The following is a 25,521-nucleotide window of genomic DNA, read 5'->3' as shown; positions in this document are numbered from 1 at the left end:
GTAAGAAAAGCATTGCACAAGTTTTGCCAAAATCTCTACAGTTGAGATTTTCATAGACTACCCTTTTCTGATTGTCACCAAAAGGCCAAACTTTAATGTGTTAATCTGCATCAATGTAATGCAGTGTATTATTGTACGCTTAAGATATTAAAGTAACTTTTTCTCTGTGGTTTAAAATATGAACCTTTAGGAACATCATTTTCCTCCTATTCCTTTTCCTTATGTTCTCCACTTGATTTGAAAATGAACATATGAAATTTACATAGATCTTTAGTCAAAAATGTGTGGCTAAGGTAACATTTTTATGATGTGGGAGTTGAATGAACTCCTGTTTTTCCTTTTTACTGTTCTTTTTCAGTACACAACCAACTGCTCAGTGACAGTGTCTAAGTAGTCTAGAGAATACCAGAATATACTTTAATACTTGATGCCATAACTTTTGAAGTGCATTTCTATGATTGATTTTTTTTTTTTTGAGCTGGAGGGGAACAAAACAAGAAAGACTTCTTCAGAAACAAAACACTTTCACATAACCCCCATAACGGATTTCCCAACTTATCATTCTGTTGTCTTTGGAGACTTCCATCATCTACAGAAGAAGTTCAAACATTATGGTTAGTGCTTTGAGTAATTATCGGATTGGCATATGCATTGAAGGGTAAAAATTGCTCAGACTGAAAGTACTTTTTAAGCCTCACTCAGACCAATAACTGAACTGAGACACCTCTTCAGAATGATTGCACTTTTGGCATGAAGTCACTGGGCTAAAAGATAATGCAAGGCATTTCTATCAAAACCAAAATCTAGCCAAAATGAAAAATGGTGCATCTGTTGCAGATATACTGCCCAAATTATGCTCATTGTAGATTCAGCTCCCTTCATTCTTCTCTTCAGTGGTTATCGATTTCAACCAAAATATCTTTTTATAGTCTAAACATGAAATGTGAGGCTAGACTTTATTTTTCTGATCTTGTATTCCACTTCACAAATAAGAGAATTCTAGTAATGTTTTAGTTATGTTGCTAAGTATATTTAAATGAAGGAACGTATTAATGTATTGTTCAGAGAATTATTGTACTAATGAAAAAAGATTCTACTGTCTTATAGAAAATTCTACGTACCATGCAATATGGAATTCCCTAAAGGCAAATACGCGTTTCCCCCAGTTATGTCTGTACCTATTAGACAAACATTGCCTGTTCATGTTCAGTTTATTCTGCTCTATTTTTCTATTTGTGCATTGCATAGTGGATTTATACTTTTTAAAGGAGTATAAATCTAAGCAGTCTCTGAAAAGGATCTGTGAATGAATTGGATAAATATGTATGATCTCATCTTTATTACCCGTAAACAATTTAAGCAAAGTGAATTTTAAAGAAGTCTCATTTACAGCAGCTATGTAACAAATATTAGAAAAGTTGCCTACTGTTGTTATTTTTTTTTTTTTTTGCATGTGTGGTAACCTGAAGTACCCACTGTTTTGATTTCTAATGTTGCAATACATTTTCTATGGAAACTGTGAATTTATAGCAAAGCCTGTTGCAATCTATTACTTACCTGTTAAATCATGTTGGGGGGAGGGGAGCAAGCTACCTTAAACTCCTATAAAGTACAGAAAACTTCTATTTGTTCCTCCTTCATAACAAGTGTAAACTGTTGAGGTTAAGTAGGTGGGGCAACCGGAAGTAATTACTAAGGCCAGTGGCATTTTTGCGGTTTAATAAAGGCAGAGGCTAATTATTCAGTTTTTATTTAAGCAAAATGATGCCAAAAAGGAGGTTCCTGCAGAGCAGCTGCACTCCTTCAGTGTTACCCTAATTTACCACAGACACAACTGTCACAAACAGAACTTTTAAACTTGATATATAGCCACGAAAGTAAGGAGCCTTTTGTCTGAAGTGCATGCAGAAGAACTCCTTTATACAAATCAACCGGCAGATGACGGACAATGATGAAAATTTGATTCTTTGAAGTCATAATGGTCATTGAAATGTGTGAAATTCTGGTATTGAAAAGAGAGCGGCTAGCAAGACTCTAAATCCTGGGTGGTTGCTGGAAGCTTGCTGGGAGGTTTTTCTGCATTTTGACATCAACTTCCCATTGCTTGTTCCCTGCTTCCTTTATTTAAAAAAGGGGGAAAAGTTAAACAGTAGATATTTTGATGGCAGAATTACACACAAACTGTGTGTATGAGAGAGAAAGTGGAAACAAGATGCTTTCATGTACACCTGACTTGTATAAGTAGAAATGCCAGTGTTCTTAAATCATTCCACTTAGATTTTAGAATTATTTTTCAAGATTTAATTTTATGTAATAATGGGGGTCTTGAAGAGTGGAATGATCCCCCCCCCCCAAAAATGAAGTAGCCCACCATCATGCTGAAACCTACATTCATTGATCTTGAATCTATGTACTACAGGTATGGTTTTGTGTGAAGTGTCTGTCTTCTACCTCCCAACCTCTTTTGGGAAGAGTGGTAGAAAATCTTGCAAGTATTCAGCACCCTGGCTTTGCCAGGATTCTCACTACTACAGAAGCTAAAATAGCACAAATCTAAAAATGATTTTACTTCGTAATTTTTTAAATTTTGTTGACAGGCTCAAAACAATATAATTTGTCTCAGTTTGTTGGAACTTGTTGTAGCGTGTTGCCAAACTGATCATCTTTAGAAATTACTCTTTTCAAAATTATCTTCATGAACTACAACATCCCAGAATATTTTTGCATGGTAACCTAATTTACATCAACTAAAATGTGAAGTACTTTGCCTACTGCTTGAAATTAAACAGTTTAGCAAATCTGTTTACAGGTTATTTAAATCTTTTTAAATTTAATATATAAACGTTATTTAAAAATCTTAGTACATGATGTCAAACATGCATTTTAGTATTCAGATACTAAAGCAAACATCAGTCAGAAGCGCAATATTTAAAAAGAACAAATTGAAAATAGCTGTCAAAAACATCTTTGTTTTGGAAAGTTGGTTCACAGGTAGTTTCAATGAGAACTTGAACTCAGAACAAAGCACTGAAGACACAGTAAAGAGTTCAACTTAGTGCAGCATAGTTCTTTTCAAGTATTATATTGTTTTAATGGAATCTTGGAGCGGGAGCTTTAGCCCATTGAAATGTCGCTTAAAGCACAGGTTCTTCTGTCACTAGCTGGAGCTGTGTGGATGAAATGATCACAATAGAGTGTTGTAATGCATTTTAAAAGTGTGAGAAATCAGTTTGTCTAGACTAAGAGTGTGCCTACAGGGAATAGGAATTTTAGAGCTTCTGTGCTCTTTAGGTGTCAAGTATGTGATAGATGCCAAGCCTTTTTATTCCATATCTTTGGCAACAGCTCAGCTATGCTACAGTACCTTACATGTCTACTGCAAGCAAAAACAGTGATTCTATGTCAGGACAACTTGTGGGTTTGAAAATCCAGAAACTCATTGTCCTAACAACTGTCTGTTCAATTGCCAACTTTAAACTGGGGGAAGATATCAATAAACAATTGCTGTGTTCCCAGAAGGCATGGAAACGTTAGCTATAATGAATCAAAAGTACGAAGGGCTGGCAACATCATGTAATTATTTTAATGTCTTAAAACAGCCAGTTTTTATTTTCACTTAAAAGATCTTCATGGGATGTATCCCATGCTACTAATAAAGTTAATTATATGATTTAGAGCCAATTCAGTGCATAAAACTTATACTATGATATTCTGTTTGGGTTTTTTTTGGTGGGGGGGTTGACAGATGAATTAGTCTAGACACTTCTTCATTACAAATAACTTACAAGTCCAACGCTTAGTGTGTTTCAGGGGCAGGTTAGCGTCATTTTTAATCAAACTTGCTATGAAGCTGTGTTAAAATTATATGTCATGCTCCCATTTTGGTGGAGTTTCAGACTGAGGGATGTTAAGGCTGTTGACATGTAAAAATTCCTCTAATAGGTAACATTACAACATTTTTGTGTTGAGGAATTCAAAACATTTTAACTGTAGACACTGCATTAACAAACACTTTCTCAAGTCATTTTGTTTCATTTCATATTTCCAGTGTTACCATTCTTTGATTACTTTTGATGCTCACAAATTGGATGCATTTGTAACAACCTTTGCATGCAGCAGAATCATTCCAAAACTTGTTTCATCAACTAAAATATTTAATTCTATTAACTATATTTTACCCATACATACTTGCACCAGTATGTCTGTGATTATGTATATAATAATTTCCTAGTCAGTTTTTATAAACAACAGACAAGCCATAACAGTAAAACCACACCTGCTTTTTACTGCAGGTGAAAAAGTATTGTGTTAAGCACGACAGTGCTTGCCAACATAAAAAAAACCCCTAACTTTAAAATATTTCTCTTAAATTGTGGTTTGAGACTTCAGCAGCAGTCAAAAACGCCTGTCTGTCAGGATGTGTTTTGTGTATGTGTTGCAATATTTGTGTAATCTGTGGTGTTTCTTTTTTTCATATCATGGCTAGACTGGTATTAAAAATAAACATTACTTAGGCTTAAGGAAAACATTTATGATTAAATTGTTAAAATATTTTGACAGTTTGCTTTAGGTAGTCTGAATTCAAATTTTATGAGCTGAAAACTTCCTGTGTTTTCTTTTTTCTCTCTCTCTCCCCCCCGCCCTTCCTTTTTTGTCTTTTTTTCTCTCTGTTTTACTTATAATGCAGGACAAGCATTTCACACTCACTCCCCAGTGCAGTTCTGACAAATTGATCTCTCCAAGTTTATTTTATGAAGTGAAACAAAAAAGGAAACATGCCTCATTTTGAGGGATGATCTGGTGACAGCATCAAGAGCTTTTAAGTTTGCCACCAGACAAAATCCTGTAAAGTTGGTAGCTAGAGACTTGTAAAAACCAAAATGTTTGGTTAAAATTGTTTGCCTCTTCAATTCAAGTCATGTCATCACTGGCAAGATTAGTTCAATATGTCTGAACCTTAACTGTGTATTTCTGGACCGCCACCAAATTAGCATTTTTCTTGGAGAAAGGCAAGGAAAAATAGAGTCCGAGAAGCTTCTGTTGGCCTGAAGTGTACATGTATTTGCTGGAGTCATAAGTACTTAGTTGGCTTGCTTCTGCATCTTTAGAGGAAGTATTTGATGATCCATTTTTACTGTCTTTAGTAGGTGTCATCCTACAAAGATGAGTTGACAAGCTAATTATATGTAATTGCTGTTTAGTTTTTAAAGAAAGAAAGTTCATTTCAATTTTATCAGGAAAAATTACTGTCAGTGGTGTCTGCCTCACGTATAGATTTTTTATTTCACCCCCACCCCCAATTTAACATTTGTTTTCTATTAAACTTTCCGAGTGTCTTCATGGTCTTTTTTAACTATGTGATCCTTTGCTGTTGTATATAATAACAGCTCACAAGACAGGCTCTACTAGTCTTCCACCAAACTCTTTCACTAAGACTTATGTTAGAAGGATTCTGCAAAATTTTACCTTTATGAAAACATAATTCTGGAATATTAGCAAATCAAAGTACAGAAGCATCAAGAAGAAACGTCCCAATCAAAAAATGTCAAATATAACAGATTCAGTGAAATGAGTCATGATTCAGAAACTTTAGTTCATTAGTCAGAGAGGAAAGACAAATTTATATCTTAAGAGTCCTTTCTTCTTACAATAAAAATATACTTCTAATATAAATGAGACAAATTTTATTGAGGTAGTGAATATTGATAAATTATACTATGTTTTTTCATAAACTTTTTTTAAGCATGATGCATTTATTTCCTTTTTGCAGGATATCACTGCTTTAACTGGTTTCCCAGAGGAACACATCAAAACCAGAAAAGTCCAAATTTTTGTTCCAGCACGTAATGCCATGCAGGCTGGTGTTAACAACACAAAGAAATGGAAGATGGAATTTGATACCAGGGAGCGCTGGGAAAACCCTTTGATGGGTTGGGCCTCTACGTGAGTCTGACTGAATTTTTAAACTTGAAATTGTTATTTTTTAAGTCGCTTAACTGTACAGATTTTTCTTTGCAATTATGTCTTCTATGCAAATGTAGTTGTACTTCACAGCATTTACAATAAATGGTTCATGGATCAATGTAATCATGGTAATAGTTTAAACTAGGAATGGGAAGTTGTTTTGGCTGGAAGGAATTTTGGTGAGCTATTGCAGGCCAAGGATTGGGGGGTTGCTGACCTGAGCTGGCACAGTAGAACAAGGGTACAATTGATCCTATCTGGCCTGGGCCCCTCCACCTCACACCCACCACCGGAGGCACTGGATGGAGGGAGGGATCTCCATAAAGACCGTCCATGATCCCCCATGGCTGTGGGAGGTGTGGAACAGGTAGACAAGGGTGTCTCCATTAGACTGACCTGGGACATCCACAGGCAGGGCACACTTGGGCAGGGGGGTGAGATAGGGCCACAGGTGGGCGGGGAGCAGGACAGGTAGGCTAGGGCTGAGGGACTCATCATGGGCCAGATAGAATTCCCCAGTGGGCCAGAATTTACTCACCCCTGGTTTAGACCATGAAAGCATTTCTGAAACTAAATTGCTGTATACATTGCTGTCAACATAAGTTCAAGTTCAGATATAGATGACAACACCCTTAGCTACAAAGGTTTGGGGGAAAATGTTTTGACTTTCTTCATCTAACTTAGATATGATCCAAAACTCAAGGCTTGTACGTGTGTGTGTGTGTGTGTGTATTGCATGGCAGCATTACTTGAGGGCCATTAAGTTACATCTAGGACTAAACCCGTACTAACTGTCCATGTTCATTTGCTTTAACTTCAAAAAGGTACTTAGCTTATAAGCAGTCTTTTTTTTTTTTTTTTTTAGTCATACATTCTTGCATATCTTACCCATGTCTCACAACTGACATATTGATGTATTTAGTATGTTTCAGATGTTTCTTAAAATAAAAATTGCATGAATGAAAACAGACAGTATCATTGTCTTTGGCCTAGTAGGTTAGTTATAGCATTCTGCAAATGATTTAATAAACAGTCATGATTTCCATAGATTTTGCAGATTTGTCACTCTTATCCTGATGGTGTCGTAATTTAATGCTGAATTATCATTTGCCAGACTTTCTGAAAAGTACCTGCTCAGGAAAATCTTGTTTCAGTATTGTAATCATTCCAACATTTTTTTTTTTTTTCAAACACTGAAAAGAGTATAGTGAAACCCTTAAACACAAAAAAACACACTTTTCCCTGCTGTTATTTTTTAATGCATTAGAGCTTGAGACTAAAACAAATGAAACTTGACCTCTTTATCAGTATATTTTTTCCTTTTAAATGACATGAAATAGCATTGGTTTTGTAGTTGAAAATACATGCTCATGAAAATAGTGTCTCAGAAGTAGTTTTAGAAATAAATGCATTTTAAACAAGTATTTGTTATGGTGGGGAGAGAAATCCTGAGCTCAGGTTTTTGTTTTTTTTGCTATTTTATTTCCATACAAGAAATAATACGACTAAATCCTATAAAAGTTCATGGGTGCCATTGTTGCAGGAAAAAAAAAATCATAATTTTAAATTGACCTATCAGCAGATAGAGGAGAAACTGATTTGTATTAAAATATGCTGGTTTGTCATGTACTTTGAAATTTCACACCTATGAATGAACTAAAGATTTCAAATAGTTCCCCAGATTATTCATTCTTTCATCTCCAATATGTATTAGATATGCATTCAAAGGCATGAAGTTTTAGTAACATACCATATTTAGTCAAATATAAGATGATCCTAAATATAAGACAACCCACCAATAATTAGATTGTACGCATGGAAAACTTATAAATTTGTTATAATTTTCCAGGTACAGAATCTAAGTACTGGAGGTTTGTCTTGAATCCTCCGTGCTTCCCCCACTGCTACAGCAGGGAAAGCAGTGCCTGGGAGGGTTAAATGGCCGTCTTTGCCAGTGCCCCGTCCACTTCTTCCCCTTGCATCTTTGCTGCACCCCCTGCCAGCTGCACTCCCCACCCCCCCAGTCTCTTCCTCTTCTACCCCTACTGTCCCCAGTGTCTGCTTCTTCCCACCCTGCTCTCTTTAGTTTCTGCCTCTTCCCCCTCATTCCCCATCCTCACTGTTACTGTCAGATGATGCTTGAGCGGCTTTGTCCCCAAGTACAGCACATGGAAGCTCAGCCTTTGCCTGGCCATACTGCAGTGTTGGCACTACTGATTGGCCAGGCAGGGGAGGAAGTTTACATGTACTCTGTGCCCAGGAAGGAACCCAGCCTAAGCCAGAGCTAAGATGCACCCAACAGTAAGTGCAGGGGGGGGAGGCAAGAAGCTGTTGTCATCTGGTTGTGGCCCTGACCTGGGCTCAGGACCAGAGTCAGAGCCACAAACAGCTGCCTGCTCCCCTCTCCTCTTTTTATATGGATATAAGATGAGCGACTTTTTCCCTCCATGCTGATTGGGGGGAACCTCATCTTATATTGGGCTAACTCTGCTTCTCCGTGTAACCAGTGAACTCCTATAAATAACAGTTTTTAATGAAATAATGATGGAGTTTTGTTTTTTTTTCAAATCAACAATTTCAGTGATAAACTATTAATTTTCCTCCTCTATCCCTTGTGCCCTCCATAAATCCCCAAGTATATAACAGCTAAACTGTGTTCTAGTAAAACCTTCAAGCAGATTGATCATATTTTATTTGGTGCTAGTAAGACCTCATGTAGTTAAGATTTAAATTTGAACAACTTCCCTAATCAGCCTTATTTACCTATATTATTTTCCAGTGAAATTTTGTTTGACCTCAGCCAAAAATGCAAACTTTAACTTTTTAGCAAATGTATAAATTTGAGCTAAATAATCTGTTTAGATGGATGAATATTACTAATAAGTTGTCTGTGATTTTGTTATTCTGCAGTAAGTGTACAAATTAAATTAGAATAACTATTTGTGAAATAAAATCCATAAACGGCTATATTTTCGGGTTTAAGAGTGCATAAATGGATTTGTTTAGAAAGAGCTGTTCCCATGTTTTGACAAAGAAAATACCACAGTGGATTCTAAAACAATTGATATTTGGTGAACACTAGTGGGTCCATGGTTTTCTTAATTGAATCATACCTGTAACATTTTTATAGAATTCTGACAACTGTCACTGGATATTAATTATCTTAAAATAGCTATTCAGCATCCTAAAATATCTTCTGTCGTCTTCCCTGTTATAGTTTCTGCAAAATTGCAACCATTTTAAGGATTCCCAATATCTAGCAGTAACCTCAAAAGGGGAAGATGGGAACCAGCTTCTTTTCCTGGAGTACCCATGTTAGAAAGTGGGAGATTCTCATCAGAAATCTATCTACCTTTCTTGCAACCTTGTGGTAGTTTTTTTTTTCCTTTACAGCCCCTCATTTCTTGGGTGTAGTTTTTTCAGTGGAAGATAATCAGGTGTGGCACTAACCTGCATCACGCACATTAAATTGGCCCCAGCTCCTTTACAGTACTTTTATTTCTGGTGAATGGATAAAGAATCTATTGACTCTTCTAGTAGGAAGTTGGAAAGTAACAAGAACACTGGTCTTCCTTTTGAGTGGACTTTGGTATATAAAAAAAAGTATGGGAGCACTCCCAGAGTAGTAATAACCAGTAAGAAATGAGTACTGATGATAATCTAGCTTCCAAGCTTTCTACAGACAGTATCATGTTGTTTCATTTTACTCTAATTGTCACTCCCTGACTTCCACAAATCTAGCTATGTAATAGTTATGGAAATAGTGAAAGTGTTAGTTTATACTAGATGGATTGCTAGTGTAAAGAAAATAGAGAGGGTAGACCAGTTGTATATCTGCTTTATATGGCCCCCATCTCCATATTTTCTGGATACTGGCAAATATCCTTCATGTTTATCTGGTGCTGAATGAACTTTTGTAATTCAGGCAAAAATTTGCCTGCTACATAACAGCTTTTATCACTGAGGAGACTAGCAAAGATCAAACCTACAGGATATTGCAGGATTACTTGATTCTTTGATCTGGGTTTCATAGTTTCACAGATGGTAGGGTCAGAAGGGACCTGAGCAGATCATCAAGTCCAACCCCTGCCATGGCAGGAAAGAGTACTGGGGTCAAACGACCCTGGCAAGGTGTTCATCTAGCCTCCTTTTAAAGATCTTCAGGGTAGGAGCCAGCACCACTTCTCTTGGAAGTTGGTTCCAGATCCTAGCTGCCCTGACAGTGAAGTAGCGCCTCCTGATGTCTAGCCTGAATCTACCCTCTGCCAGCTTGTGACTGTTATTTCTTATCACTCTGGGTAGTGCTCAGGGGAACAGGGACTCCCCCAATGCCTGCTGGTCCCCCCTGACTAGTTTGTAAATGGCCACTAGATCCCCCCTCAGCCTTCCCTTGTAGAAGCTGAACAGGTTCAGGTCCCTTAGCCTCTCCTCGTAGGGTCTGCTGACCCCTGATCATGCGGGTGGCCCTTCTCTGGACCGTCTCCATGTTGTCCACATCCGTCCTGAAGTGCGGCGCCCAGAACTGGACACAGTACTCCAACTGAGGCCTGACCAATGTCGCATAGAGGGGGAGGATCACCTCCTTAGACCTGCTTGAGATGCATGTGTGGATGCATGACAAGGTACGCTTGGCCTTCCTGACCGCGTCCCCACACTGTCGGCTCATGTTCATTTTGGCATCAATAATGACTCCAAGACCCTTTTCTGCCTCTGCACTGATGAGAAAGGAGTTCCCCAGCCTGTAGGTATGCTGCTGGTTCTTCCTCCCGAGGTGCAGTACCCTATGCTTACCAGTGTTGAAACCCATCCAGTTCTCATCCGCCCACTCCTGTAACCTGTCCAGGTCCGATTGCAGCCTATTCCTCCCTTCTAGTGTGCCCACTTCTCCCCACATCTTAGTGTCATCTGCGAATTTGAACAAGGTGCTTTTTACCCCGTCGTCCAAGTCGCTGATGAAGATGTTGAACAGTGTGGGCCCGAGGACTGAGCCCTGCAGAACCCCACTGCCCACACCCCTCCAGGTCGAATAAGACCCGTTCACCACCACTCTCTGGGTGTGGCCCTCCAGCCAATTAGTGACCCATCTGATTGTGTAGGTATCGATGCCACAGTCTCCTAGTTTTTCTGGACTTTAGGAAGGCCTTTGACACTATCTCTCACCCCATTCTCATTAAAAAACTATGTCCACCGCAACACGTGCATCCAAGAGTTTTGTGACCTGGTCATTAAAGGCCACCAGGTTAGTCTGACAGGACCTGCCTTTAGCGAACCCATGTTGGTTGCTCCTAAGCATAATCTCCCCAGCTGACCCCTTGTGGACATGCACCGGGATAATTCTCTCAAAAACCTTACCCAGGACCGAGGTAAGACTAACTGTCCTATAGTTTCCTGGGTCCTCCTTTCTCCCCTTTTTGAAAATGGGGACCTCATCGGCCCTTTTCCTGTCCTCCGGCACATGGCCAGAGCACCATGAGTGCCGTGCCAGGGGTCCTGCAATGACCTCTGCTAATTCCCTCAGCACCCTGGGGTGGAGATCGTCAAGACCTGCTGATTTAAATATGTCCAGTCCCTCCAGAAGTTCCCTGAGTAGGTCCTCTCTGACCCTAGGCCTGGGTGCACCTCCCCTGGGGCCTACAGGGGTCCCAGTGGGGGGGGATGACCCAGTCTCTGCTCAGAAAAATGGGGGCAAAGAAATTGTTAAATAGGCTAGCTTTGCTTTCTGGTGACGACCATATTACCTAGTGTGTCCTGTAGAAGCCCCACATTACCCGGTACCTTCTTTTTACCCCCTATGGATTTAAAAAAGGACTTCTTGTTGTCCTTGATCTGGATAGCTAATCTCAGTTCCATCTCTGCCTTGGCCTTCCTGACCACCCCCCTACAGTCCCGAGCAACACAGGTATAGTCCTTTCTGGTGATGACCCCTCCCTTCCATTGGGTGTACGCCTCTTTTTTAGCTAGGAGAAGTTCCCGGCTGTTTTGATGAGCCATGGGGGCTTTTGCGCCCTCTTGCTCCCTTTGATCCATGTTGGGATTACCTCCCTTTGGGCTTGGATGATCATCTCCTTAAGGAACGACCACTCTTTTGGACACCCGACTCCCCTCCCCTCCGGGACCTCAGTGTCTCCCCGACTGTTCTTCTTACCTCATCGAAATCTGCCCTCCTGAAGTCCAGAGCTGCTACCTTGCTGCAGGCCTTTGCCACCTTCCCGCTGAATGGTGAATTCCAGTAGGCCATGATCACTGTTGCCCAGATGGTCAAGCACCCGCAGACCCAGGTCGTCGCCCGTGGCCAGGGCCAGATCCAACAAGGCGTCTCCCCTGGTGGGGCTATGCACCTCCTGGGTTAGGTGGAGGTCCTATATCTCAGCGAGGAACCTACATGAGCGGTCAGACCTGGCTGACTGCTCTTCCCAGCAGATGTCTGGAAAGTTTAGGTCACCCATGATGACCAGACCATGTCCTTTGACCTAACTGCCTCCGTGAGCTGACTTAAGAATTCATGGTCTAGCTCTTCCCCTTGGTTGGGTGGTCTGTAGTAAACCCCCACCGTTAAGTCCCTTTCCCCTAGACCTCCTTGTATTCTAACCCAGAGCACTTCAGTGTGCCCCTCCTCTGACCCAGTGCTACTCATTGAGGATGTGTATTTCTCCTTGACATAGAGTGCTACACTCCCACCTTTCCTCCCTATCCTATCCCTCCTGTACAGCCTATAGCCCTTGATATTCACTGCCCAGTCATGCGTTGGATCCCAGCACATTTCGGTGAGCCCCACTATGTCTGGGTTGGTGTTAGCTAGCAGGAGGGTAAGTTCCTCCTGCTTGTTCCCCATACTACGAGCATTAGTGTACAGGCATTTGAGGCTTCCTGAAGATGCATGCACTGCCCCCCTAATCCCAGTATTACCCGGGCCCCTGTTGCTTACCTGGGTATTTGTTCTGATCGTTGTCGGTCTAGACTGGGCTGTTCTTGTGGGTGACGCTTGGTTTAGTGGTCCAAGGCTTCCTCCACCCTCATCTTCCCCTTCCCCCAATGGGTTGTGGTCATGCTATCAGTTAGACCTCAGTATTTTGTTTGCCATATTAATATAAGAAGTCCTTTCCAATCTGAGAAGTTCTGTCTTAATGATTTGTGGAGTCTCTTCTCTTTTGAGCATTTGTCCACACATTCTCCTTATGGGTGTTATCATTAGGGTTGTGTGAAGCTTCGGTTGCTGATTCCATTTGGTCTGATTCAGTGGCCGAATCTCCAAATCAGGAGACCCTTTAATCTCTCTAAATCAAATTGGAACCCTCCAAATCAATTCAGAGAGATTTGGAGTGATTCAATGATTCGGACATAGACATAGCTTTATATGTTTTTTCTACATACCTCAAGGTACCAGGCGGCTCATGAACACTGAGATGGTGGGACGGATGGAGCATCCCACGGGAGTGTAGGGGGGGGGGGTCCCCCAGTGCACTCGACGGTGGACCTGAAAGTGAACCAGAAGCACTTACCGTCCACTTCCGGGTCTGCCATGAAGCACGCAGGGGACCCCACCCCTGGCTCAGCAACTGGTGCCTCCTGGGCCTGGGGGGGCACCCGGGGTTCCCCTGCAGCCGATTGCCAAACTGGGGGGGTGTCCCCTGCACGCTTGGCGGTGGACCCAGAAGTGAACCAGAAGTACTTCCCGTCCACTTCCAGGCCTACTGCCGAGCATGTAGGGGGCCTCCCACACTCCTGGGGTACGTTCCATCCGCCCCACCATCTCAGCGTTCACGAGCCACACCTGGTACCTCAAGGTATGTAGAAAAAACATTTAAAGCTGTGTCTGTGGCCAAATCGCGCTGATTCTTGAAATCAGCATTGAATATTCGGATTTGGCCGAATCGAATCGGGACAGTGATCCAAATCAACGAATTGAATCTCTGTCCCCTGAATCAGGCTGAATCCGAATCGAATACGGCCCACTTCGCACACCCCTAGTTATCATGTCTTGAACCTTTGTAGACTTTTTTGCCATACTATCCCATAATGTGTACTCCACCCTTCCTCAGACTCCTGCACTGAGGGGATAGAGCATGGTGGGTGCCTCCTACTTGGTTCCTTTCAACTGCCTCGCTGAAGACTAACATTCTGTGTCAGCCTTCTCTGTAGACCTTAACTCAAAGCCTTTTTTCTGGCTCACTTTTTTCACTATTATCCTTTTTAACATACCCATTTCTTTTTTAGTATAATATATTCTCTCTTTCATTTAATTGTTTTTTCTTGGGAATGAAAGGAGAAGGCTTTAGCCCTCAGGCTGTAGTTGGAAGTTCACCAACTCTGTGTCCTCCTCCCTTATCCCTCTACCTGCTGCCAAAAATTGTATTTTTGCTGCACCACGAGGTTCTGCTATTTTAGGATTTTACTCCATGGTAACTCTTCCCTTCTGAAGAGCTGAAGACGCCTCTGTTATTCATTCTACCACCCTTTTCAAGAGTGTACTCTACAAGTACATATGTTCTGCAGTGTTGCTGTCAGTTAAGTCTCCCACTGACCCCAGCATTACATTGGTGTATTGCATTGCTTTTATTGTGTAAGAGTCTTGTATCCCAAGCAAGTAAATTGTAGGGCCATCTCTAGGTCCTTCAAGTCCAGGATGAGAAAGGACAAGGAAAGGAAGTTCTGGGTGGCCCTGTTCTACAGGTCTGTAGGACTGGCACTTTACCATTGTTCAAGGAGCTTCACTCTGTAACTAAGTTCACCAAATACTACCTTACTCCTCAGCACCTGCAGATCAATGTTCTCCCCAAATCAAGATTTTGCCTAAGGGAAGGAGCACTACTAGGAAGCCTTTTCCTGTTGTCCTGAAACACTCTTATCAACCCTTAGGACCTTCTACAGAACCCCAAGCAGGCTTCAAGACTTCTTGGGCTCCATGAAGCTCATATGCTAAAGGCATGCAGTCCAGTGCAGCCTGGTGGAGGTCATTGCAAGCATAACTTTCAATTTTCAGATTCTCCTGGATTTTAGGATGGCTCAGGTATTCTCCATTCTCTCTCTAATAATTTCTTGCCTACTTGCTTTGGTGTTGTGCTTTCTCTTCTTCAAGATACAGCCTGACAAGACTGATAGGTAAAGGACAGTCTCCTGGTCACCTTGCTCTCTTCTTACCACATTTACTATCCCCATCCCCCACAAACATTCTGCCCTTTGTAGACAGCTTTAGAAATCAGTTTGTTGAAGGGTTTTAATTGCTTATTACATATTCGGCACATATTAAGTATTTGCAAAGATTTAGCATTTAAAAATATCTGTTTCTGAACAAGTTTTAATGCAGATCGTATTCAAAATACAGACAGAAAATTCTGCATGTGATAGAGTCCATGTCAGTACAAAAAAAAGTAAAAGTATTGTGTATGTCTGAGATCTGTGAGGGTAGTGCATTTTGTTACTATTTTATTTAAACTCGGAAAGCATGAGATCCTAAGCTACAGATATTACAGAATACTTAACGTTATATTTTTATTTTGTATTAAAAACTACACCGTGTTTTTTACAGGGCTGATCCTTTGTCCAACATGGTCCTAACTTTCTCTACAAAAGAAGATGCTATTGCCTTTGCTGAAAAAAATGGTATGTATCTGAGTGGTCTTGATTGTGCCAATATTTGTGGTAGCATCAATTTAATTGAGATAACTTGATCTTAGCATTTGGAAGAAAAAGTTGCACCAAAGAAAGTACAGGTTGAAGGTTATTTAATAATAAATATTTCCATCGCTGTTTGTTGTTTGGTTTTAATGGCTCAAAAATTATCTTTATAAATTATTGTTTAACATGAAATAGAGAAACAGTTCTTAGAGTGAGGGTCTGGAATCCAGAGCTCATTTGCACATTCATTCTCTCATGTGGGTGCCAAACCACTAGTTACAGGACTGTACTGTTTCTTGTGCTTTGCAAGGCCTTATGAATCTTGCAGTTTTAGCCGTGCTCTGGCCCCAATTCAACAGGATGGGTGGAGAGTGCCACCACCCAACCATGTCTGTAACCTGTGGGTTAAAACATTCCTCTTCTGCAAGGCAGAAGATGTAGGTTTGAATCTTCTTAGCTGGAGGGGGCATTTGAGCCTAGATCCCTACTTCTGAGCAAGTACCCTAACCATTAAGCTATTGTATAATGATGAGCAGCATCACCACATCCTATTCTAGCATCTGTTGGGTTTTTTATTTTCCTTAAAAGAGAAGAGTGAGCTCTGCCTATTTCTTTGAAACAGTAATTGTAGGCATCTACCCTCAGAAAGAGGTTAAGAGCTCTGGCTCTAAATCTGGATTTTGGGCACCTCAGTTTTGTGGAAGGTGCAGGATTTCAGGCAGTCCTTGTGCTTTATACTTCCTTTTGACAAACTCTGCTTAGCATGTGGGTTTTGGGCCACTTAATTCTTCTTAGGCACCTTACAAGGAGTCTAGAGACTTGGTTCTGAATTCTGGAATCCATACAGTAGAAGCTATTAAGAATGAAAATATCTCTATTCATTTAATATTAGTCTATTTGAATTTTAATACAAAAGCAGTCAAAAAGACTGTTTGCGCATAACATTAAACACACATTTAAGTCATTGCTGAAACTAGGGTGTCTGTAGACATGCGGAGAGGCTGCTCCAATGCACTGTAATTACAGCACATAGGAGCAGACTTGATTAATAGAGCCTGCTAGAGCATGCTAATTAGCGCGCCTCCAGCAGGCTCTGCGTCTCATGCATCAGGATCCCCGCACTTCAAAGTGGTGGCAGGGGCTTGTTCATTGAGCTTTAGTTAAAGCACCCCTGCTGCCATTTTGAAGTGCTGTGAGCATTTAAATTAAAGCGGCTCTCGGAGCCACTCTAAAGCGCCCTCCCCCCCACCCACCCTCAGAGCACATGTAAAAATGCCCTTAGGCCTTAATTTTCCAACAAGCCATTTTAAGTAACATTCACTGTAACAAGTGTGAAGTAGAACCTTTTTTTCTTAATCATGTCCATTGCAGTTGCACTTACCTCTTTTTTTTTTTAAAGTTGTTTTGTTCAACGTTGGAAAAAGTTCTGTGAACTACCAAGGCAAAGCTTTTTTTTTTCCCAATTATTTTTAATTTACTGAAGTGCCAGAATACATTCTGAACTGTTCACTTTGCATTTTAATATTTCCCTCTCTCAAATCTAGAATATCATATGAATGTTGACAGCCCTTTTTGTGTCAATACAAGTACCCCTCTGTATTTCTTTATCCTTTTCATGCTAATTCTTTTAAAGAAAAGAAATTTAGTACTCATAGAATGAGGAATTAATAGCACTGGCTAAAAGCCAAGTACCGTATAATGAAAAAGGGTGCAAGCTTCTCGGAAGTGCTCTGCCAGCGCACTTTATCACAGCCTACAAACTCAGAACTAATTTCAGTCTTAAGCTGTTCAGGAACAGAAACCCCAATCAGATCCAGTTGTGCCAAATCATGTGGTGGCTTCTGATGTGCACCCACCCAGGAAACTAGGAAATGGCCATTAAACTGTTTTCACTTATGAACTCTTTTGTCAGGAGTTAGTGCATCTCAAAGGGGATAAGTTAGTGTGAAAACAACCAAGTTGCCAAACTGCTCCATTATATTTGTTTCTGAAAGTAGAATATAGTAACACATTGCATTAAAAATAAACTAAACTAATGACCAGAAACTTCCATTTCCCTGGGGTATGCAAAATGCAATATCAGAAAAAGTTTTTAAAAATGCATTTTTTTCTACTAGAAATCAACATGCTATCTTTACATCCCTCTGGACATAGTTTATACATGTAGCACTGCTCCCGTAAAGTTCTGAGTAAACAGTAATGGCATTACTGTGGTAGATCTTGGCAATGCCTTTAATGGCAACATTTTTGTATAACTGCCAAGTTATTTGCTTCTTAATATGTGCAATATATGAGACTCATACTGAGGTCCAACCCTCATGTGTAATAAGTTTATACTCATCTCCTCCAAGTCTTTATCTATGTCTTGACCTTCTTTTAGTTAGCAGACTTGTATAAGATACTTAACTTGCACAGTGGTTCAGTGTGGAAGACTGTTGACTAGTTTATGTGCCTTCGTGGCAGTAGGGATGAATTGGAGTAGTCATGAAAGCCATGCCTAGGATTGCCGGGTTAAAGCCCTTTTTAATATAGAAGCTGCACTAATTGAACTTAAGGTGTGATTTTTAAATGAGTCAAACTAAAACAGTTCATAACTCTGTGAACATACTTACTTATTTTGAGTTTAAGTTGCATGTGTAATCTTGCTAATGTCAGTTAAGTCCATAGAAGCTAAGCTTAAATCGAGATAGTATCCATAAAGAGGTTTCACTTAAGGCATGATCTCAATCAATCTAATTGTAGTTTATAATGGTGCAATATTATGTGAAGACTTGATCTTAAGCCTTCATATCCTGTGTGGTAGAGGCAAGCAGGCCAGGAGATTTAAATGCAAGTACACCCCTCACCCCTTTTCCCTTTGTTACCTATATTTTTGTCTGCAGTACTGTTTCTCTTTCCCTCTGTTTCCTTTTATTTTTTCTCTTTGTATATCCTGTCATCCTCTCCTAAAATGCATATACACAACCCCAGAGTGGTGGAGTCTGCATAACAGAAGCATAGACTTTTGTGAAGGGCCCCTCTTCTGTTGACTTGTTTAGACGGCACACACCAGCAGTTTTCTCAGTTGAGCTCACTGATGGCTATTAAGTTTCGAAATGGTGTACCTGGAAGGAACAGTGGAAGTTGGAGTGTGCAATACAAGTTCTGACAATTAAGAGAACAGGCATATGTTATACTTATATTTATTCTGCTGTCAGCTACACAAGAGTAGTAAGTACATGTCAGAAATTTAGCAGAAAATAAATATCACTATTAAAACCTTTCAGTTGCATCTGTTTGTATTGCATTTGCTCCATATTGTATGTTGTGGATGTATTTAGAATTCTCTTCCTTTTTGCCTTTATCCAGGCTGGAGCTATACTCTTCAGGAGAGGAGGATTCCAAAACCTAAATCCAAGTCTTATGGTGGAAACTTTTCTTGGAACAAAAGAACAAGGGTGTCCACAAAATAGGTTGGCAATGGCTATCTCTGTCTGACTGTGAATAAAGTCAGCTGTGCTGTATTTATAGTCCATGTATAATACATCGCTTAATCTCCTAATAAATTTGACCTTTAAACTACAGATGCATCTTGTGGTGTCTATTTAAAATGTTTTTTGATGTCTCCAGTTGAACCTGTTACAAACTTCCCTATATATAGAGGAGATTTGGGGTGTTCATACCTCTAGGAAATTGCTGTACTTGGAATCTATTAAAAGGAATGTTTGAAATCAGCTGTAACATTAAAGATTGTCACTTGCCTTTCATGATAATTTTATAGTTCAATTAGTTTCTTAAAATGCCCATCCTAGTATGTAGGAATTCTTAATAGAAGCTGTTCTGTTTTTATTCTCATTATACAAGAGAAATTCATCACAGCCTAACAGCATGGCATGTAGAAGTCAGTTTCTGCTTATTATTTAAGCTTTTCTACAGAACTGCATGTGCTGTAAGCTCTTATAAGTGCAAATTAATATTGTGCTGTAAATATGACTGCCAGAATATCTTATGTTTTGCGTAATAAATTACCATGTGTTAACTTCATAGGAATAAATAAATAATATTTAGTTATAGCTTAAATGTTCAAGTAGCTCCTCCTTTATGATGGTACCCCAAAAGGCAATTATAAATACCAAGTTAAGTTTGAAAGCTCCGCATTTTAACAAGTTATCAGAATAAGTTGGTAGCAAGTCCTCTCATATCAAGGATGCTAATTGTACATATTTTATCACACCTGTTTCGGGGTTTGTTTTTTTTACTCCTTTTGTAACGAAACAAACTTTCATGTTAAGGTTTCTCATGCTTCAGATTCTTCATGATAGAGCTCATTCAGCCCTAATACCATGTATGTCCCTTTTACATTCTAATTTTCACTAAATCATAAATGTTATGTAGAAAATTATATCTGCCGTTGTTACTTTGATTTATCTATTGCTTTTTATTTATCTCTACTTTTTTCCTGTAACGTAGTTAATAAATTGAGACATCAGTAAATAATCATGGAAGTGAATTATAAATGTTGTACTGCAAATAGTTTTATCCCATGTCCCTCAAAAATGAGTCCAGACAAATCCTTTTTTTGCAAATGGTTACAGATATTTACAGGAAAAAGCCACTTCAAAATGGTGCAACTGCAACTTATTGATACAGTGACCATAAGAGAACACAACCAAATATCTACAGTGACCCAGACCCAATAATATTCCTGTTAGATTTGTGTATCCCAAAATTGCCCTTTCTGCCAACTGACATTTATTTAAACTACTGTTTCTGAGCTAGTTTTAATGTAATCACAGACTTATGTTTCTACTTCTTTACCATAGAAAAGAACTGCATTCCAGATGAGACCTACTCATCTTAAAGTCTACACACTGTATTGTACAGTGAAAGGAATGAGTTGAACAAGGAACCCCAAAGAGTGTGCCAACTGGAATGTTGAACAGCCCAAATTCCATTGTCTCTGCACATATTTCAGACAGTCTAACACCTTGCTTTCCACTAAGGAAAAACTGGTAATCCATGAGTGAAATATTTTTTTGTCTTCTGCAAGTCACAAGCAGCAGGATTCCACTTGCTGTAACACTAGCCCATATAGACTACACTGGTAATGTCAGTTAGGTCCCTGAAGATATTCCCACTAGGAGCCTTTCAAAAGTACTAAGTCAGGTAGGCAATAAATGGAAGTTTGATGCTTTTGATGGACATACAGGCTGCTGACAGACATGGAAAAGAAAAAGCACTTTAACGGAAGAGGCGGTGTGTTAGTTCAACCCAGCTCCGCAACATCCATATAGATCAGGTGCTTCAGTGGAGTGCTTTGACTCTTTTATCTAATAGCTGATTCAATTGGCTGTTAGATTAAAGCCGCAACAAAGCCCCACTGAAGCACCCACTCTATAAAGATGTCAGGTGAGCTGGGTCCAACTAACACAATGTCTCTTCTGGGCATGCACTGTGCTCGGTGTGGGGGTGCACCAAGTTTAAAGTAAAGCACTGTTTGGGGATGGAGGTTCTAGCTGTAAGTAGTCTTTGGGCCAAACCGTGAGTGATTTCTAAGGTGGCACCTGATTCCATTCCCACTTCTGCACAAGTCGGAAAGTGATTCCATTCCCAATTCTGCACAAGTCAGAGAGTGATCTAAGTCAACCCTGCTCAGAGGCACCTAGGTTTGTTTTGAAACATCTCTGGATACCTAGATTTGTGCCACTGTGCATGCTTAGAAGTAATTCAAATGAATCACTCCCATCTAAGATCTATTATGATACAACAGAAGGTTCACAGAAGTCCCCAATTCCTTAGGCAGAATTGGGGCATGCCTAGTGATTTCCCTGAGAACATCCCTGGTCCGATCCTGTAGGGAGCAGACCAGGAAAGCCAAGGCTGCAACTGAACTCCAACTAGCTTTGAGCATCAAGGACAATAAAAAGTCCTTTTTCAGATATGTGGGGAGCCAGAGGAAAAGCAGGGGCAACGTTGGACCCCTGCTGAACCAGATGGGGCAACTGACAACTGATGCCCAGGAAAAAGCCAACCTATTAAATAGGTACTTTGCGTCGGTCTTTCATCAGTCCCATGGGACGCCCGTGCCCGCTACGGGACAGGGAAGTCCGGGTGAGGGTGATCGCCTGCCCTCCATTGATGCTGACTTCGTGAAGGAACATCTTGAGAAGCTGGATACCTTCAAGTCAGCTGGCCCTGACAATCTTCACCCCAGGGTACTCAAGGAGCTGGCGAGCATCATAGCCCAGCCTCTAGCGTGGATCTTTGAAAGCTCTTGGCGCTCTGGTGTAGTGCCCGAAGACTGGAAGAAGGCCAATGTGGTGCCTATCTTCAAGAAAGGGAGGAAAGTGGATCCGGCTAACTATAGGCCCATTAGCCTGACTTCTATCCCGGGGAAGATCTTAGAAAAGTTTATTAAGGAGGCCATCCTTAATGGACTGGCCGACGCCAACACCTTAAGGGATAGCCAGCACGGGTTTGTTGCGGGTAGGTCTTGCTTGACCAATCTCATTTCCTTCTATGACCAGGTGACCTATCACCTGGACAAGGGAGAAGAGATTGATGTCATATATCTTGACTTCAAAAAAGCCTTTGACCTGGTTTCCCATAATCACCTCTTAGAGAAACTGGCCAATTGTCGCCTTGGGTCCTCCACGATCCACTGGCTGGAAAACTGGCTCTGGGGTCGGACCCAGAGGGTAGTAATTGATGGAAGTCACTCATCGTGGTGTCCTGTGACCAGTGGGGTCCCCCAGGGCTCTGTCCTTGAACCCATACTGTTCAACATCTTCATTAATGATGTGGACACTGGAGTCAGAAGCGGACTGGCCAAGTTCGCTGATGACACCAAACTTTGGGGAAAAGCATCCACACCAGAAGACAGGTGGGTGATCTAGGCTGACCTGGACAGGCTCAGCAAGTGGGTGGACGAGAATCTGATGGTGTTCAACGCCGATAAATGCAAGGTTCTCCACCTTGGGAAGAAAAACCCGCAGCATCCTTATAGTCTCGGCAGTGCTATGTTGGCTAGCACTATGGAAGAAAGAGACTTGGAGGTCATCATTGACCACAAGATGAACATGAGCCTGCAGTGCGATGCTGAGGCTAGTAAAGCGAGCAAAACGCTGGCTTGCATCCATAGATGCTTCTCAAGCAAATCCCGGGACGTCATTCTCCCCTTGTACTCGGCCTTAGTGAGGCCGCAGCTGGAGTACTGCGTCCAGTTTTGGGCTCCACAATTCAAAAAGGATGTGGAGAAGCTTGAGAGAGTCCAGAGAAGAGCCACACGCATGATCAGAGGTCAGGGAAGCAGACCCTACGATGACAGGCTGAGAGCCCTGGGGCTCTTTAGCCTGGAAAAGCACAGGCTCAGGGGTGATCTGATGGCCACCTACAAGTTTATCAGGGGTGACCACCAGTATCTGGGGGAACGTTTGTTCACCAGAGTGCCCCAAGGGATGACGACTAGGTCAAACAGTCATAAACTACTACAAGACCATTTCAGGCTGGACATAAGGAAGAATTTCTTTACTGTCCGAGCCCCCAAGGTCTGGAACAGCCTGCCACCGGAGGTGGTTCAAGCGCCTACATTGAACACCTTCAAGAGCAAACTGGATGCTTATCTTGCTGGGATCCTATGACCCCAGCTGACTTCCTGCCCTTTGGGCGGGGGGCTGGACTCGATGATCTTCCGAGGTCCCTTCCAGCCCTAATGTCTATGAAATCTATGAAATCCATGCATCTTGATACAAGACAGTGGCTATTGATAAATGTGGAGGAAAAAATGCACTTTAGCAGGAGAGGGAGCGCAGTAGTTGGACCCGGCTCTGCAGTATCTATATAGATTGGGCTCTTCAGTGGGGCTTTTTTGTGCTTTTATCTTAAAGCTAATTAAATCAGCTATTAGATAAAAGCACCAAAAAAGCTTTGCCCAATCTATATACACAATGGGCAAGCCAGGTCAAACAAACACATTGCCTCTTCTGGGCATGTGCTGAGCCCAGCACAGGGGCAGGCCAAATTTAAAGTAAAGCACTGTTTTGTTTTTGTTTTGTTTTACACCTCTAAGCAGCCAGTGAGTGTGGTAGGTGGTTATCTTTATGCTACCCTAGTGGGAAGAACTTGGCCAGGAGGTGAGAAACCTGGGTTTTAGATTCTTTCTTATTTTCATGCTTCAAACCCTTATCTCCCACTTGCCAGGAAAGTGGCCTAAACACATAGCTAGGTTAGGTCTACAAGCCAAAACTCAATTTCTGTGATTTGTCACTAGACTTCTGAGCAAACGGTAGGCACCATAACCACTTGCATATGAGAGTAAACGAAAGGTGCTGTGCTTTATGCTGAAGTTAGTGCTGCTACTTGTCCATTAGCCATACTGATTCAGTTAGCTAGCTATCTCCCTTGTGAGTAATCTGCATTTCAAGATGATGGGAGTACTGCCTAAAGACCCCTCTTCTGTTCCAAGGCAGGATCCATGTTACTAAGCCACCCTTCACTTGGTCCCACATCTTCCCTCTTGGCTGCCTGGCTGACTAAGCTTTTCAAAGGCCTGAACAATGTGCTTAATTAACACAACTAAAAGAGTTTCTGCCACAATCAGGTACAGAGCCAAAAATCCCTTCCCATCCAGGGCAGCATCCCTCTCACTGATCCATGCTTCCTCTTGTCCCACATATCTTCCTTGCCACATTGTCTGGCTTCAAGAGAATTGAAGAATTCTGTGCCTGTACACTGCTGGGAACCAGATGAAGTTTAAAATCCCTGTTGGGTCATAAGTGCCTAGAACATGGGTCTCCCACTCCTTAGGCAAGTGCCTTAGCCACTAGACTATCAGGCTAAAAGGATGAAAAGCACTCTTCTTCCTTCCATAGTTTCACTGAGTGGCACAATGTTACATTTGTCTTCATCTATTATTATTCTGTCACATGTCCACAGTTGGTTTTGATGAAGCCTTTAGCCATGCTCAAACCTTGGCCCTGTCTACTTTTCTCCAGTCACTTCCCCAATTTTGTTTTCTGTTTGCTTTTCTATTTGGAACCATTAGAATTTCAGGATAAAGTCTTAGGAATAAAGATGTTGTTACTGGTAGAAATCCATGTATATCCATTAAGCAGTCAAAAAACCTTGTTATGCTCAAAATCAAATTAAATTCAGGAACTTCCAAGAAAAAAAACCAAGTGTAAATACTGAATCATAAATGTCAGAGGGTGCTTCTACACAAGATGCTTTATTGAGCATTAGACTAATGTGCAGTAAAGCATCAGCATCTACACATGTGCATCAGCATCTACACAATTGCATGTACTGTGCAATTAGTGCACAGTATATTAGTTTAATATGCTGTTTTCTTGTACCTGTAGATACAAGTACTAGAAAAAGGGTGCATTAACTAGTGCATCATACTACATGTGTAAATACTGACCGGAAGCAAATTGGGGGTCACAGGGGGCAGGGAGAGCTGACCTGGCTTTGTTGGAGGCTGTCTCCCTGCTCTGTGGAGATTGGGACCCGTCCCAATCTCCACGTGGCTAGCAGGCAGCCAGAACATCTACCCCTCCGCTCCCATTCAGGGCCAGCCCAATCTCCTTCCAGTTGGGATGGAGCTTCCTGCTGAGCTCAGACAGCTCCCTCCCACCCTCCAGAGCTTGAAGCTAAGACCCTGTGCCCCCTGCCAGCCCAGGGCAGGCACCTAGGGGAGCCTGGAGCTCCCCCTGGCTGCTGCAGGAGGGGCGGGGGGAGCAGAGCAGGGCAGGAGCAGCCCAGGACTGAACTGCTCTTATTGGGCTCAATTTGCTCCCAATGGGGTGCAGCTACACAAGACACTTAATGCCCGTTGGACTAATTCTACTGCACAAAAACCATGCGAATGCACAGTCGAGTCCAGTGAGCATTAAGCTTCACAAAAAAATGTTCGTTAGTGCTAATATGCAGTAGTGCCTATTACGGCCCATTAAGTTTAGTACC

General features: G+C 41.3%; 1 protein-coding gene across 1 annotated transcript in view; it reads left to right on the top strand.

Annotated features, from left to right (window-relative positions):
- The window catches only part of NDUFS4 (NADH:ubiquinone oxidoreductase subunit S4), a 78,927-nt gene extending 59,785 nt beyond the window's left edge, over positions 1-19,142 (top strand). Inside the window, exons 3-5 of the mRNA XM_019496116.2 lie at positions 5,771-5,943; positions 15,491-15,564; positions 18,928-19,142. Coding sequence (XP_019351661.1) covers positions 5,771-5,943; positions 15,491-15,564; positions 18,928-19,031 — 351 coding nt within the window. The 3' untranslated portion in view covers positions 19,032-19,142. The remainder of the gene's footprint in view (positions 1-5,770; positions 5,944-15,490; positions 15,565-18,927) is intronic.
- Positions 19,143-25,521: the final 6,379 nt, after the last annotated feature.

This window comes from Alligator mississippiensis, chromosome 3 (assembly GCF_030867095.1).
Source record: "Alligator mississippiensis isolate rAllMis1 chromosome 3, rAllMis1, whole genome shotgun sequence".
In the NCBI taxonomy this organism is placed as follows: Eukaryota; Metazoa; Chordata; order Crocodylia; family Alligatoridae; genus Alligator; species Alligator mississippiensis.
Note: the sequence above shows the minus strand (reverse complement) of the source record. Positions and strands in the feature narration are given on the sequence as shown.